Here is a 17,937-nt window from a genome sequence, read left to right as displayed (position 1 = left end):
ATATTTTAGAGTAGATGGAGCCCTCTGTGTAATCAGTACACCTAGTGCATTCTGTCCATTTTGTAGAATTTTTAGCATAATTTTACTATTTTTTAGGTACTGAGGGTTCTAGTTTTAGTATGTTTACATTTATGACATTTTTTGCAATGTTTTTTTGCAATTTTTTTGCAATGTTTTTTGCAAACATTCATCATTTTTTTGATATCTCTGAATCACAGCTTAATTATTAAGCTGATATTATAAGAAAATTTGGTCAATTCTTTTATGACTATTGTTTTCCAGAAAAACGTTGTCATAAAAACAGAGGGTGCCTGAAAGGCTTTTGAAATCAAGTTCCTAGTCAAATTAGGATTCAACACTGATGTCAAAGGTATAGGGTTAATGGCCAGAGTACTTAGCTAGTAACATTGGTCTAGAATTTGGGTATTGAATGTCAGACCTAGAATGAGTCACACAGTGGTTGCTTAGTAAATGCTTGTTGAATGAAAGGATGTCCATACTCATGGACTACTTCATATACAAGTACTGGACTGAAACAAGAGAAAGGATAGCATAGGAGTCTTAGTGTAGGGGGTATGTTTTAGCTCGGGCTGCCATAACAAAACACCGTAGATTGGTGGCTTAAACAACAGAATAGTTGTTTAAGTAGTCCCAGAAGCTGGAAAGTTCAAGATCAAGGTGTCAGCCAACTAAGAGCTCTCTCCCTGGCTCGCACAGGCCCATTTTATTGCTATATCCTCACATGTCAGAGAGAGAAAGAGAGATCTCTCTCATGTCTCTTCATATAAGGGTATTAACCCATCATAAGAGCTCTACTTTCATGACTTAATTACCTTCCAAGATCCCATCTCTAAATACGATCACTTCGGGGTTTAGGGCCTTACCACATGAATTTCGGGAGGCGGGGGGAATACATTTCATCCCATAGCAGAGTGAAAATACTTAACTGTTCACCTATATTCTGAGCTGCGGTTTTACATTAGCGAAAGGAAATTAGCCAGAGATAAACAAGCCACCTGTTTGATGTATAGACTATATTGTTAGTAATACAGGCAAAAGAATAAAATGCTGCTAGAGAAGAAAAATGAGAAATTAAACTATAATTATAGAGAAAATTTAAAGAATTCTTGGTCATATGACTTAATGCAGTTCTGAGTCAAATAGAATCAGAGGTTTGTTTTATTGTGTTTTGTTTGTACATAATGAATTTCCATAGTGTACTGGGACTCATCACCCAGTCACTTACACTGACCTGTGATTAAAATCTTGGCCTCTAATCAGAGAGAGACTCACTATTTGAACCCCAGTGTTTTGCTCCCAACCCAGCCTCTATAGGCTTTATGGTGAAAAGAGTGATGGTTTCACGGCTCTCTTTTAGACACGGAACCCTCATGGAGGTGAAACTGCCTTTAGCAGAATGGTGCCTTTGCCCCGCCATCACGTTGGTGGCTCTAAGCCTTTTTTTTTTTTTGAGAAGAGACTTATCTGAGCATAATAGTTTTTCTGTGCTCACCCTTAAGAACACAACACATAAACGACTCCAGAATTCTTATACAAGGACGGAAAGATGGACTGACAGAAGAAATTATGCATTTATGCCTGCGTGGATTAAACATGTCAAAACATAACTGGCTGTCATTCTGCATTTTCTGTCTCCAGATTTGAAATGAGAGTGGCAAAGACAGTTCGCAACAGTTCTGATTGCTTTAGCAATATTGTTCAAGTTTTTAATTTGGCACGTTAAAGTGTCCTCATACATGTTATGTTACACCTTGTATTGAACCTTCGTTTTCAGAAACTCGGTGCACTGGCAAGAAACTTAAAAAGCCCTGTCAAGGGATCCAGCTAGGGAGTGATTCCTACGAGATTGCTCTCCTAGAAACTGTTTTGGGGAGTGATTTTGAAAAGCGCCACAATTATCCATCTGTTTCTCTCTTTTTTTGTTTTTCCTGAACTTAAACTGTTTTTTTTTTTTTTACTGATAAATTCACAGAAAAGTTGAAATAACAGTCCAATGAATGCATGTATACCTTGACTTAGGTTTACTGACTGTTCACATCTCGCCATACCTACTCCATTCTCTCCAAATAAATGCACATACTTCTCTCTTGCCAAACCATCAAAAGTAGGCTAAAGACATGGTGCCCTTTCACTCTTAGACACTTGAGCGTGCATCTCCCAAGGACAAGGGCACTCGCCTAGCACATGCACATCATTACCACGTATATTCATTTTATGATGCGTGCATTAACAATTTACCACAACAAAGTTAGTGGCTTAAAACAACACAGATCCATTTTCTTACCATTCTGTAGGCTAGAAGTCTAACACAGGTCTCAGTGGGCTAAAATCAGGATGTCAGCAGGGCAGCATTGCTTTCTGGACATTCTAAGGGAGAATCCATTTACTCGCCTTCTCCAGCGTTTAGAGGCCACCCTCATTTTTTGGTCTCCTTCCTCCTTCTTCAAAGGCAGCAACATGACACCTCTCTGACCTTCTTCCATCATCATGTCTCTCCCTGACCACAGCCAGGAAGGGTTCTCCACTTTTAAGGACTCCTGTGATTAGACCTGGTTTTACAAAGTAGAAAAGAGCCTGTTCTGAGTTTTGACAGACGTGTGTCTCCCCTGCTTCAGCACTACTTGAGAGTTGAGTGCTCAAGAAAGTCCAATTCCTTGATGAGAAGCAATTTTGTGTGTGTCTTGAGGCAGCAAGACTGAGGGCTGTGGAATCCCTGGGCAAAGTGAAACCCTAAAGCTACTGTAACTTGTGAGGGGCAGTGTGGCTTATTATGGCCCTGATCAGTAAACTAAGAATAGAAACTGTTCACACTTTTGCTACAGTGTGCAAATGAACACATCTTCCTCTGTGTGTTTTAGTTTCCCTATAAAATGCTTCATAAATGTTCACCATCTTTGGGAAACCCAGTCAAGGAACACATTCGTAGAGCCAGGCACAATTTAACACAGTATTTTTCAAACTCTGGGTTATGGCATGTTAGCGGACTATGAAATTATTCTAGTGGGTTTTGATCCCACCACAGGATCTAAGACAGAGCCTGGGTAATGGTGGATTCCTCGTACGTATCTGTTAACAAATGGATGAGTCAATAATAAAAAGACAAATAACCCAATTAAAAAATGAACAAAGGATCACAATTGACATTTCTCTAAGGAAGATATACAGATGGTCAATAAACACATGAAAAGATGCTCAATATCATTAGCCATCAAGGAAATGCAAATCAAAACTACACTGAGATATATGCTTCTTCACATACACTAAGATGACTGTAGTTTTTAAAAAGACAGATAATAACAACAGTTGGCAAGGGTGTCGAGAAATCAGATCCCACATACACAGCTGGAAAATGGTGCCGCAATTTTGGAATACGATATTTCCTTGAAAGGTTAAAGATAGTCACCATATGACCCACCAGTTGCACTCCCAGGTGTATATACCTAGAGAAATGAAAACACACCCCCACACAAAGATGTATACATGAAAGCTTATAGCAGCAATACTCACAATAGCCTAGAAGTGAAAACAACCCTAATGTCCATCACCTGATGAATGGATAAACAAAATGTGGCATATCCATACAATGGACTATTATCTGGTAATACAAGAAATGAACACAGATGAACCTTGAAAACATGGTAAGTAAAAGAAGTCAGTCACAAAAGACGACCTACCGTATGATTCCTTTGATGAAGTCCAAAATAGGGAAAGCTATTGAGATAGAAAGTAGGGTAGTGCTTACTTGGGGCTGGAGGGTCCGTGTTGGGAATTAAGCATAAAGTCTAATGGGTACAGACAGCGTTTGTTTTTGAGGTAATGAAAATGTTCCACATCGTGGTATGGTCGCGTAACTGTGATAGACTGAACACTATTGAACTGCTCTTATTAACTGGGTAAATTTTACAACATAGGAAACATATTCCAGGAAAGCCACTCTTTTTAAAAATGTCCATGTCCGCCTGGGTGGCTCAGTCGGTTAAGCGTCCGACTTCAGCTCAGGTCACGATCTCGCGGTCCGCGAGTTGGAGCCCCGCGTTGGGCTCTGGGCTGATGGCTCAGAGCCTGGAGCTTGCTTCCGATTCTGTGTTTCCCTCTCTCTCTCTGCCCCTCCCCCGTTCATGCTGTGTCTCTCTCTGTCTCAAAAATAAATAAACGTTAAAAAAAATTTTTTTTTTAAATGTCCATGTCTGAGCCCCACCCATGACCAATTAGATCAGAATTTTTGCACATGGAGTTTGGCATGGGGGAATTTTGTTTATGCTTTACTAGTTAAGCTTTTAAGGTATAGCCAGAGTGAGGACCACTGATTTACATGACCTGCCAAGATCCCTCTCATTGCCAGAATATCAGAAATCCATGAGTCTAGTGTTTGGTGCCTGTCTCAGTGAGCAAGCTGATTTAAAGAAACAAGAGAAAGAGCTGGTGGTCAAACCCCCACCCCCCGCCCCCAAGATGGTCATGATTAATTTTTCCTGGCTGTCATCCAGGAGTAGAAACCCAGAAACTACAATTTCCCTGCGACCAGGAAAAAAAAAAAAAAAAAAAAAAGTAACAATAAATTAATGCTGTTCTAAGCCCCAAGCAGGACCTAGGAGCAGAAAAGTTGCTGATATTTTAAATATTCACCTTGATTGTGGAGAAGGCCCCTCCCGGACTCCTTCCCAGTTCTGCCTCTGAACAGATTTGTGGACTCCTCAGCCCCATCTAGCCAGGCCAGAGCATTGCAAGTTTTTACAAGGCAGAGGAACGGTAGGCAAAGAAAGCCAACGACAAAAATCCTTGATTGTGATTATTGATGGAGACAAATTCCTAAAGAAGAGCAATTACTTATTAAATGTGAAAAATAGCTACTCACGTGAGAGTGTGTGATGAAACGAACATGCATGCAAAACCATTGAAGGGGAGACTTAATGATGAGTTTTAGCATTTTCTAGGAGGAAAAAAAATAATATTGTAATCAGGATAACTGGGCTATTTTATTCTTATTTATGAGGGTTTAGCCAAGATCATCTTAGAAAAACAGTTTTTGAAAACCTGATTAAAGAACCCATCAGAATGGTACTACCCGCATTATTTTTGACACAGACAAATTAAGTTTTGAAAGGGTTGAAGATTGAGCAGTTGTAAAAAGCAGAAGTGATAAATGGATGTGTCATTGTCACATCTCAATAGAATCAGTCGGTATTATTAGGAATCGAGGTAGATGACCTGACCTTTTTATAACCTTCATCGGTTTAGGCTCTGACAGATAACAGCTAAGTGATCTCCTACAGGTCACCGTAACCAGTCTCAGTTTCTCTGCCTACACAACAGAACTAATTAATTCCCAAGCCAAATAATTGACTCCATCCCCAGTAGCATCGAATATGGTAAGACATCATTATTGGGTCTTATGTAAGTCAAGGTCTAATGTGGAAAACAAAAACCATGTCAACTATTTACCTCCAGGAGAATTTAATGCAGAAAATTGGTTATACATTTTAATGAGGATGTATCAAACAGGGACGTTACAATAACCCAACGGCAAGAAGCCACGATCTCCCTTTAGCCAGAATGCCAAAGGAGAGAGGCATTTACCAGAACACAGAGGCACCCAAAGTAAGTTGGGGCCTGGTAGGATCTGGAGCCAGGAAGGAGATGCATCTGTTGCCAGAGACATCGCCCAAAGGCGAGAGGGAGGGGGATAAGTGCCCTGCCTTCGCCTTGCCTTTGGCCGTCAACATCCCCGACCTAGGGCCTCCCATTGTCAGAACCCAGCTGGGAACCCGGAAAACAGCCTACAAGGGTCGGCCCCTGCCTGCCCCCCACCCCCAGTATAGATCAGAGAAGGGAAAGGTGAGGAATAGATCTTAGGGTAAACAGGCCTAGGACTTGTTACTCTGTATCCTTGTTACCTTTATCCCAGTAGCTTAGAACTTCTTCCTTCTGCTTCATCCAGGCTGCTATTCATCATATTAAGGCATTCCTTCCCCCTCTCCCCCAACAAGGGAGAGTCTGTCTCATCACTCGGTGTGTTAATCTCAAGTCTAGGATTTCCGGTGTCCTCCCTGGTCAGGTCAGATGTGACTTCTCATATCTGGTGACCTCTGAATGAAACTGGAATGTTGATCACTACCAGTTCCTCATATAAAACGAGTGGGGAAGATGCCACCTCACACCCATTAGGACGGCTGTTATTTAAAAATTAATTAAAAATTTTAAAACCAGAAAATAGCACATTTTGGCAAGTATATGGAGAAATTAGAACCCCCTGTGCATTGCTGGTAGGAATGTAAAATGGTACAGCCACCGTGGAAGGCATTTTGGTAGTCCCTGAAAAAGCTAAACGCAGAATCACCCTGTGATCCAGCCGTCCAGCAATAAAGTTACTGTTTAATGGGAATAGTTTCTGTTTGGGATGATGGAAAAGTTCTGGAAAGGGATAGCGATGATGGCACGTGGTGAGTGTACTTAATGCCATTGAACTGTATACTTAAAAATGGTTAAATGGTCAGCTTCATGTTATGTATATTTTACTGTAAATAAAATGTAATAGGGGGAGTGGAAAACAAAAAGAAACCATTGGCTGATATATGCGTAAATATGCAGGCTGCCACAGCCCCTGTAACTGGTCAGAAGCAGCAGATGATATTCATGACTTCCTTTTTCTAACCACCCATTCCATGGTGCCCTCGCTCTCTGCCAGCACCTCAGGTGGTCAGGGTCCTCCATCTGGATGTGTTGAATAGAGCCTTTGTTCCTGAGAGACCTGAGTTCTTAGCAGCTCTGCCTTTATTAGGCTGCCCTGGTTTTTCCACTAATTTCACCATGGACATGGAAACACTCAGATGGAGCCCAGTGAATCTGACGTAGTCCTGCCCGCCCTGATTGTGCAGAAGCAACACATGTCCCCCTCTTGGCAATTGAGGCCCGTCATTCCAGGCATCAAAGTAACGCCTCTCTGCCTGAGGGCTCAGTAGTGAGAAGCCCAGAAAACCATATGACAGTCTCTGCTACCAATTTATTGTGGTCATTGTTGTATCCTCTGGTGGAGACCTTCCTTCCTGAACACCTGAAAAGTGGCCTAGTGCCACGTGTGGGGGGGGGTGGGGGTGGGGTGAGGCAAGAGTAGACCCTCCATAAGAGAGGAGAGCCCATGCCTACTTTTATTCCTTAGTCCCCAGACCCATATTTTCTTGTCATTGGGGGGAAAAATACTCTTTGTGGGTCTCTGAGTCAGGCCCTCAGCACTCCAGCCTTAGAGGTGTTGCCTTCCAGCTGGACCATAGCTGAATCCTACATAGGCCAACCCTTCCATCAGGCCAGCTCCCCCCCACCCCCCCACCCCCGGGGGATTGGGTATGCAACAAGACGGGAATTCCAGGAGCATCAGCTCTGCCTTACTTCTCTTGCTGCAAAATGAGTTTCTTGGCCAGAAACGGGGTCGAACAGGATTAGCAGGATTGTTGAGGAAGACCTTGAGGAAATGTGATAGCGGTACTTCTGGAAACATTTCAGGCAGGGGAAGCAGTTCAACACGTCGAGTGGCTGTTGCCTTCGAAGGTGCAAGAAGTCTGCGTGAGTCTCGTTCACTATATGAGCCAGTCCTGGTTCCTCCCTGCCCTGTCCTGGATCAGAGAGGAGGGCACTCTGGCAGGGTTTCCCTGACTCCTGGGGCAGTTCTCACACGGCAGGGGTGAAGCCACGGTGGGAGACTGGGGGAGATTTGCTGGGAGAGCAAGCAGTGAGTCTGAGTATACAATGTCATGTGATCAAACATAGCCCAGATCTGCAGGTCAATCATGTTGAAACTATTTGCAGTGTTTCTTTCAGAAATGCATTTAGTCTGCTGAAAATGCATATTTTTTTTTTTTATTTTTTTGCCTTGCTAAGATTTCAGCGGATAACAGAACTATTTAAAGACTAAACGGAGACAATTTTCAGCATCTCCGGCAAAATTCTCTTAAATGAATTCTTGTCAGATAGACCTCCTTAAAGATTATAATTGTGTGGTAAAATTAAATTAAACAGGTTTTACACTCTTGGCAAAATCTCCTAAATGAATTCTTGTCAGATCAAGCTTTTAAAGATTATAATTGTGTGCTAAAATTAAGCTTAACAGGCTCGACACTTCTGTGGTTTTTTCATGGGCTCCTACGCGAGCGTGTTGGCCTACTGATGATGAAGGTGGCACCTCACACGGGCCCCGGTACCGAAAACACACAGCTTTGAGTTCTGATTCCTGTTCCCGGCTCTGACAAATGGTCTGTGGGCAATTAGCAGGTGCCTGTTACTTCTGAATTTCTGTTACTTCACCTTCTCAAGGTAATGATTGTTCTGTTGCCGTTTCACTCGAATATGTGTCATGTGCTCCTTCATTAATGTGCTCACATAGCAAGCAGGAGAGGAAGAGTGAGTAGAAATTTGGATCTGGAAATATTGGCCCAGATGCTGGGTGGTAGGCATTCTGGCAGTGAGACCCTCTGTGGTGGACAGTGACTCATCTTGAGCAAACAAGAGCCACAGCCCACACCAGCCTTCAGACCAGCCGACCGGTCATTGTCTCCCAGTTTGGCTAAAATAACTATAGTATCTATGTCTTCCAGTTTTCCATGCTAAAATTCTTGATATGGCCCTTTGAAAGATTTTCTCGTTCATTTGTGGTAGGGTTATCAACTTTGGTGTGTTTTTTTGTTTTGTTTTTTTGGGTTTGTTGGTTTTAATGTTTATTTTTGAGAGAGAAAGACAGAGCCTGAGTGGGGGAGGAGCGGAGAGAGGAGGACACAGAATCTGAAGCAGGCTCTAGGCTCCGAGCTGTCAGCACAGAGCCCGACGCGGGGCTCGAACCCACCAGCTGTGAGATCATGACCCGAGCCAAAGTCGGACACTTAACCGTTCAACCGACTGAGCCACCCAGACGCCCCTCCCAGGTTTTGTTTTTAACTAAAAAGTATACATGTTCTCTGGAGAAAATCTAGAAAATACAGAGAAGCACAAAGCATGATCTCATTACACAGTGCACATCTTGGTATGTAGATATCCAGTCCAGTCTTTTTTAGTTCATATAGATACATAATCATTTTCTGTTTTAATATCATAGAGTTTTATAACAGCTTGTTTTACTCGGCTGCAGATCATGGTTAAAAATAAGCCAGAGGAAACATTTTTCTGTGGTAGCAAGTATTTTTTACTATATAATTTCTAATGACTGCATAGCTTTCCACAGTGTGGATATACCATAATTTATTTAATAAATTAGAGGGTTTAGAAAAGATCCACAGTCGAGCAACTAAAGCCATCCCCTAAGGTTATTGTAACACATAAAAACCATCCACCAAGCTCTTTGACACCCACAAATCCTCGAAGGAATGATTTTTTGTGTGAAATAGTTTTAGCTGTCAATCATTTATCCTCAATGTCATGGTTTCTGTGCTCTCTCCAGGTTGTTAGGGGGTGATTATGGATTCCTGTCAAATGAGATGTCTACTATGTATTCAACATGAGGCAGTTTGTGTTTTCCTCAGTCTGTTGCTCTCCCGTCGGAGGAGGTTAAGCAAATCGGAGTGAGCCAAAGGGAAATGGGATAGGCATCCAGTGCTGGAAGGTGCACCACAGACATGCCCAGGGGCCCAGAGAGCCCCACCCAAGCAGATTAGACTTCCACATAAATACATTTGTCTTGATTGGCACATTGCACCCAGGGTTACACCTACATGCATGAAAATGCCTCCAAGCCTGATTTTCAAAGCTGTTTGCCTCCCCTGTTGCTTTTTAACCACCCAGCTCAGAGGCATTTTTTTGTGTTGTATCTATCAAAGATGAATTAAGGGGCTGGGAGAGTTGATACGTAAGGACAGATTAAGAAAACTAAATATTTACAACTTGACTGAATGACAGCCACAGGGAAGATATTATAACTGTCTGCTGGGCTCAAAGCAAGGAGGAGACATTGTTTTGCCTTTCCCTGTAACTTGATTTTCGGGATATCTAAATTCAGAAAAGTTCTCTGAGCGTGACATCATGTATGCTAATTAGATCATTGTGTCAGTTAGAAATTGCATTTAGTTGCGGGTAGCAGAAACTTGGAATAGCAGTGGCTTAAACAAATAGGGTTTCGCTGTCCCTCCCGTAACTTGAAGCCCAGAAGTGCATTGTCTCCGGCCATATTGCAGCTCCGTGGTGACACTGGGGCACGCACACCACCCACCTGGGCCTCTATCATTCTGAGCATTGTTTTCATACTCATACTCACCTGATGTTCGAAGAAGCACGACTGCATTCCAGAAAGGGAGAAGGCAAAAGAGGCCCCGGCCAGCTAAGACTCTTCAAAGAGCTTTCCCGGAAGCCCACCTCCTGATTTCGGTTTAGAGCTACGTCTGCCACAAGGGCGGGGAAATTGAGGGGCGTTTTTGTTTTGTTTTGTTTTTAAGTCGCATACGTTGCTGACCCCAACAATACCAGGGTCCTTTTACTAAGAAGGCATATGGGATAATGGATACTGGCTCGGCAACCAGGGGCTTCTGTCACAGTAATTTACCTCTTGGAGATTCTGGCAAGTCTGGACTGTGAGACACAGTGATACTTGCCATGATGTTACAAGGCCCCACTTGTAAAATGAGCCCTTGAGATCTAATTTATTTACTTCTGATCACTCACCTATTTCAATTCATTCATCGTAGCTCACCCTGGGTTGGCACTAAATAAACCAGCCATCTCAACAGGCCAGAGTGGTAGAACTACAACTTGTTACCTTTCACCAAGTTCCATGCACTTACCATCACCTGAATGATTTGTTTCAAAATACTGCAAGACAAGGAGAGGGGCGCATGGGTGGCTCAGCTGGTTGAGCGTCCGACTCTTTGGTTTTTTTTTTCTTTTTTAAGTTTATTTATTTATTTTGAGAGAGAGAACAAATCCCAAGCAGGCTCTGCGTTATCAGCATGGAGCCCGACCTGGGGGCTCGAACTCACAAGCCATGAGATCATGACCCGAGCTGAAATCAAGAGTCAGATGCTTAACCTACGAAACCACCGAGGCATCCATCTCTTGATTTCTGCTCGGGCCATGATCACAGGGTCATGGGATCAAGCCCCATGTCAGGCTCCATGCTGAGCACTGAGCCTCCTTAAGATTCTCCCCACCCCTGACCCCTCGCTTTCTCATGTGCGTGGGCACAAGCTCCCTCAATCTCTCTCTCCAAAACAAAACAAACAAAAATACTGCAAGGCAGATGGGGAGTGGATGAGGATAGATGAACTAAGACTTACCATGAGTTGCTAATAATTGAAGCTGAGCATTGGCTACACGGGGGGTTATTGTACGCTTCTCTCTGCGTGTGTAATTACTGAAATTTTCCCAGTAAAGACTTTTTAAATCCCCTCTATTTTTACGTTACTTCCTATGAGGACACCACTACCGCCCCTAGCTAACGGTGCTTGGAGAAGCGAAGGCGATTCACACGGTGAATGACAGACTGAGAATTCAGCCCCAGATGTGTCTTTTGTCTGACTTTGAAGCCTGGGCTGCAACTCTTTGTGCTCAAAGAACGCGTGCTTCCCAGACAAGGTCTGAAACGAGTTAGAAACACAAACTTTTGGGTCCCACCCCAAGACCTTTTTACGTGACCTCTGCGTAAAGGCTCGTACTCACGCTCCGAGGTTCCTGGGCTGGCTACGTGTTGCCTCCAGGACCACAGCTTACCCGACTCGTCCAATTATGACTTCCTTAAAAAATGCGCGAAACATTCGAAAATGTTCGAAACTCTCCGTTGAAACAAAAAGCCTAATGGCGAGTCACTACTTGGCAGCGTAAACCTTTTTTATGAAGCATTTAATTCACAGCAGGCGTTTTTCTCAACGTGGAGCCTCTGCTCTAGTGCTGGGCCCTACGGGCCTATGTGTCAATTAAGCATCCTTCTGACTGTATGTCCGCTGCTACTAATCACTGCCTGCTGGGCACTTCATTTGGTTTGTTCTACTTAAATAAACCCTTTGCTCCTGCTCGCTTAAGGTGTTCTGAGGTTTCAAAAGCCTTGAGACTTACAGAAAACTCTCCAGGTGCCTGTTCCAACCTCCACCAGCCGCAACTCTGCTTACTCACCTGCGTGGAACTTGCCCTAAAAGACCAGATTTTTCTCCCTAGCGTCCTCGGTCGTCTTCTGTCACATCAGCCCTCTTTTTGAAAGAAAGGGCACTGTGGGAATTAGACTGAGTCCCAGCTCTGCCCCTTGTGTGTTATTTGGGCAAAACGGTTCACCTCTGGGCCTCCGTTTCTGCACATGTGCAAGGGCAGTGCTGTATGGTCTCCAGGGGCCCCTCTGCCCCCTCCTTCTGTGAGCCCACAGAATTTGGTTTTTCAGCACCCCCGTCCCCGCCACCACCAAAATATCATGAGGACACAGATTTGTGCGAAGACCACCTGACTCTATTTTTCCAGTCAGAGGATCCAGCATTGATTTTTACTGGTTTCTCTTTTCGAATAACACATAGCTTAATGCTTTGTAGTTCATTCGCTTCAGATCCCTTTTAGAACAAGTAAACGAGTGAATGAACGAGGCCTGTCCATCTGAACTATAATCTGCTCTCTTAAGAGGCTGGACCCTCTTTGCCTTTGAACATTCTAAAACATTTTCTAGCTGATTAACTTGGTGGTTTTATGTATTACAATAACCTTCAACCGTGTACATTTTTAATGTTGTTCAGCAACATCCATAACAGAAGAGGCAAGGACGTACCCACAAGAGAACAGCCATCAAAGCCATCCCCAGCGACCATCGCTGTCTAGGTCAGGTCCATGCCGGTTCCTGTTGAAGGTATAAGCGTCAGGGGAACTTCATTCTTCTAAGAACCATCTTTCTCCAATTAGAGTAATTTTAAGCAGGTATACGGTAGTTTGCTAAACTTATAGGAAAGATAGCATGCTATGAAATAGCGACTATAACAAATAACACAGTGCTAGGCATGCCTTAAAAAGTACTGCCCTTTTCTGTGCTGTGTGTGAAGTATGTTTCTGATTTGTTTTTCAGGGCAGCCTTTGGTAAGGAGTCAGAAGTTCTTATTGGGAACCTGGGTGACAAATTAATCCCTCCGCAAGACATCCTCCGTGATGTCAGTGACCTCAAAGCTTTGGCCAACATGCATGAAAGCCTGGAATGGTTAGCAGGTCGAACAAAGTCAGCTTTCTCCAATCTTTCTACATCCCAGAGTAAGTATCTATCATGGCGGCTGTTGTGGGGACAGCAGAGGAACTAGACTGAGTAGTTTCATTGCAAATGTGCGTGCGTGTACATGTCCCCATATAAGGGACGGTCAGGTTGTCAGAAGGTCTGTGCTAGATCTGTGCAAGAATTCTGCTTGGGTTGCGCCTTACATCCTTTGTGGTTCTTCTAAAGGACGTAATCTCGGCTTTCCTGTGTGAGACGTGGAAGGCCAAAAAAGGTTCGTGTTCACATAGCTTGATGTTAAACCTTCGAAACATAAAATCATGTAAGAACACACCATTGTGTCTCAGGAACAGAAAGCAATACCTTTGCCCTCCTCACAATAACTTCTCAAGGATGGAAACAGTATCTCAGAACTGAGCACACAGCTGATGTTTTCATTTTAATGAAAAAGTGTCTAACAAGAGAATAATAGAAGTGACGAAGATGCTAGGAAATAAAAAAATGGGAAAAACAGTTATTCCCAGAAAGAGATGGATGAGAGATAACTTAACTATAGGATTCAAGGAAAGGAACGTATAGGATATGAAATAAAAACAGGAAACTTTTTTCCATTGAGGACCATTGACTCTGAGAGACATCATTTGAAAACTTTAAGGCCCATAAACTTTATTCAATAACTGTAAAATAAGTATTTTTTAAATTTAAAAATTTTTTTAAGTTTATCTTTTTTAGTGTTCATTTATTTTTGAGAGAGAGAGAGAAAGAGAGAGAGAATGAGAAGGGGAAGAGCAGAGAGAGAGGGGGACAGAGGATCTGAAGCAGGCTGTACACTGACAGCAGAGAGCCCGACATGAGGCTCAAACTCACAAACCATGAGATCATGATCTGAGCCAAAGTCAGATGCTTAAATTACTGAGCCACCCAGGCACCCCTTATTTATTTATTTTGAAAGAGAGAGGGAGAGAGAGAGAAAGGGAGAGGTAGGGCAGAGAGAGAGAGGGAGAGAGAGAATCCCAAGCAGGCTCTGCACTGTCAGCACAGAGCCAGACACAGGGCTCAAACCCACAAAGTGTGAGTTCATGAGCTGAGCTGAGTCAAGAGTCAGACGCTTAACCAGCTGAGCCACCCAGGCACCCCAATAAATCCTTTTTTTTTAAGGCATTAGTTCAGAAGTATGTGTTAGGCAGTTAAAATAAAAGCAAAGAAAAAATGATGGGAAGAAGGAATAAAGGCACTGACAGATTTGAGTGCATAAATAAACAACAGAAAAAAGTAACATAACAGCAATAACATGAAAGAAACGATCGGCTTTGAACTTAATATTAGAGTTAATGTTAGGAGATAATTAGAAAGAAAATACTTGCATTGTTTGGACTGAACTTCAGTGTAAGTTATTATCATTGTCTTTTGAAAAGTCATTATTTGATTAACCACGGTTTCCCGCCTAGAGATGGGAAGAGGTGTGGCTGAAACTCACAGGGGTAAATTCTCCCCTGCCATATGGACCCAGAGAGTCTCGGAGTCCCTTGAATGCTCACTGCTTAACTGGTCTCATGCTGATTGGGTAGCTATCCTGAAGGTCAGTAGCAGGTGGGGAAAATGGACAGAAGGAAGGAGCTTTGAGCAAGATTATAAACTCTGCTTTAGAAATCCTCTTGAAATACTACTTTTTATTTATACTTTTATTTTTATACTTTTTATTATTTAGCATTACTTTTTCTCTGAGGTAAAATTATACATATTTATTCTCAGAATCTATAAGAATTGGATAGTTTGGGCACAGTGTTGGGCCTGCGCAGATCTGTAGATATCCTTGAAAGGCCCTCAACTTGCTAATCCTGTCATTATCAGGCAATCTGTTACAAGCAGTTGTCTAAATTATCCGTTTTATCTCCCAGTCCCACCCCACTCCACCACAAAGAAAAGTCAGAGCTAATTGCCCTTTTGATAACTGCCAAATAAACAGTCCCCTAAAGGGACCCCGTGCTTCTTTTCCTGGTTTTTCCTTTGACACTTACAAATGCCAGGCTGGTTGGGTTGGCTTATTAGTGATGATTGGAAGGGGTCCTTTCGCTTGGTGGGCCATCAACATCTAATGTTTAATAATGCAATCGCTTATTTCAGTGGCTCAGCATTCCAGATTTCTGTTCTGTCCATTTTAAAAGGGTTTTTACACAGCAAGACAGTACATAACCTCTACAGCAAGCCACTGCCGGGCTAACCTGGCATCATCTGTTTTCAAAAAGAGAAAGATGTTCTCTGAGTTACGCTCAAGTTTGCAATTGCACAATTTAGCTGTTGTCTTCATGTCACTGAGAGTCCCTAGTACACTTGATGTCTAATTCTTGCCTTTAATCATCTCTGTTATTCTGACAAAGATCTCTTCGACCACACCCATTAATACTTTGTCTCCTGTGCTCAGTTCCATTTTATAATATAAGTTATACTCTCTCGGTTCCTTTCACGGTGATTATTCCACCCAGTGAGTGATTTAAGTGACTGTCAGCATTTTGATGATCAGTACAAAACCCAAGTGAACTATAATCACTACTTATGTTGTCTTTGCTAAAACAAAGCACCAAGCAAACCTGGTTTATTCCGCTAACAACGAGCCTAGCTCACCCACACTCGTCTGTTCTTCGAATTCCCAGGAGAGGTGCCCACTGATGTTTATAATTTGAGCAATGCAGGGAATTCTCTGATAATGGGTTACTTTGATTGCCCCATGTCAGTGTGACTCTAGAAAGGGAATAAGGGACAGGTCTTTATTATTCTTTTGAAAAGTGAACTAAATGATCACCTCAACAAAAGCGTTTCCAAATCCAGAGACTGGATAACATGAAGGGAATGCCAGCCTTTTATCTAGCACTTATGGATCCTCAGCAGGATGGGAAGAAATCCAGAAAAGATTGTAGGTTTATTTCTTGTTCTGCATCCTGTTCATCGTTTGGTATGGTAAATACCAGGCTTCGGTATAATGCGGAAGCTATTAATGTGAGAGAGTAGAGCAAGTTGGCAGAAAATTATTTTCATAGTAGAATATTTGTCCAGACAGTACAGCAGGACTCTCACCCTCCCGAAACGTCCCACGTCATACAGAAGAGAGTATAGTGGGCGCTTGGGTGGCTCGGTCGGTTGAACATCTGACTCTTGGTTTTAGCTCAGGTTATGATCCTAGGGTCCTGGGATCAAGCCCCATGTTGGGCTCCATGATGAGTGTGTTGCCCACTTGGGATTCATATTCTCTCTCTCTCTCTCTCTCTCTCCCCCCCCTCCCCTTCTGCCCCTCTCCCTACTCATGCTCTCTCTCTCTCTCTCTCAAATAAATACAAAATTTTTTAAATATTTAAAAAAACAAAAAAGAAGAGAGTATTGCCTTTTAGAGGTAGGACATGGTTGCCCATTTGTCCAAGAGGTCAAAGTTGACCATTTCTTCAAAGATAATTTTTCTTTTGGTGTTTGCCTAAATGTCACTCTGTGTCTCTGTACTCAGAGGGTCTCCTCCCCTCAAATAGGTCCTGTCTACATCAAAGGCACTGTTCTTACTTTTGTCCTACTGGAGTCCTCAGTTCCTGCTCCATTTCTTTAGGTAACCCCCACACCCTCATCTTCCTTATGCCTGTTCTACTTAGGATTCTTTCCAGTGAAAGAAACAAACTAATTGAAAGGAAAAAAAAAATAATGCATTGACTCATAAAACTGGTTGATCAGAAGACTTCAGGAGTGGCTGGATCCAGGTTTACAAGACATGCTTACACACCTCTGCATGGTCTTTTGTACTCTCTCTCCCTCCCGCTTTCTGTCTCACTTCTTCTGTCTCCTGGTATTTTCTCTTTATTCCTCTCCATCTCAGGCAAGCGCTTTGTATATGGCAACATCCTTGGCCACCAGCAGTCCCGGGATTTATTTGATCCCAGACAAAAAGAGCATTTCTGCCAGGAGCTCCAGAAACAGTTCCAGAAAGGTCTTGGGTTGACCCAGCTTGACCTTCTTTCATGAGTTTCTCTGATTCTCCTTGTTTAAATCTTGTTTTCTGAGTCTGTTTTTCTCCCTACCTGTACCTCAGTCTCTGTCTCCTACTCCCAGAACTCTTTTATATGCAGGACATTTTCAGTGCAAAGAAGTTGAGCGGGATCATAGTTAGCACTGGGCGTTCAGGATCTAGGTTTATACATATTTTCCCTCATTGATGACAATTTCAGCCTTGTAGTACAGATTCCAGATAACATCTGCCCTTTGTAATATCTGCTGTTGTGTAAAAATCCTAAACAAAGACTCTGAGATTAACTGTTATGGTTAAGAAAATTCCCAGCAAATGTGACCTACATAAAAATTATTGGAGTGTATTCAATTTGAACACTAATGCTGTTCTTTTGTATTGTATCCTTTTGTTTTAGGGATGTGTTGCTTTTAAAAATAGACTACAGAGGACTCCAAAGGGCTCAAGGGTTTATTCTGTCTGCATTGCTTCCTCAGGGGGCCTCCTCTCTGGCTTGGAGTCTGTAAAAAAAATCTCCAGGATTAGAGATTCTAAAACATCCTTGATTACATATTCTGCTCTTCAAGTAACCTTACCATCTGGGAGGTCTGTCTTTCTCTTTCTTTCTTTCTTTCTTTCTGTCTGTCTGTCTGTCTGTCTTTCTCCATAGTCCCTTTGCTTCAGTCTAAACCTCTTTCTTCTGTTGTATTCTTCAGAAATTAAATGTTGGCTGTTTTCTCTGTAAAATATTAAATGTGTCTGAAAATATTTCCCTGGCCCCTACCTGCCCACCTCT

The 17,937-nt window shown here is 42.7% G+C and overlaps 1 protein-coding gene across 3 annotated transcripts in view; it reads left to right on the top strand.

The window, feature by feature from the left end:
• Nucleotides 1-17,937, top strand: part of EXOC4 (exocyst complex component 4) — a 761,449-nt gene that overhangs the window by 627,439 nt on the left and 116,073 nt on the right. For all 3 annotated transcript variants that reach the window (XM_058728677.1, XM_058728676.1, XM_058728678.1), the window contains one exon: nucleotides 13,025-13,203. In XM_058728677.1, the coding sequence (XP_058584660.1) occupies nucleotides 13,025-13,203 (179 nt within the window). The remainder of the gene's footprint in view (nucleotides 1-13,024; nucleotides 13,204-17,937) is intronic.

The sequence above is a fragment of the Neofelis nebulosa genome, chromosome 4 (assembly GCF_028018385.1).
Source record: "Neofelis nebulosa isolate mNeoNeb1 chromosome 4, mNeoNeb1.pri, whole genome shotgun sequence".
NCBI lineage: Eukaryota > Metazoa > Chordata > Mammalia > Carnivora > Felidae > Neofelis > Neofelis nebulosa.
The sequence above is the reverse complement of the archived record's forward strand: the minus strand, read 5'-3'. Positions and strand labels throughout refer to the sequence as shown.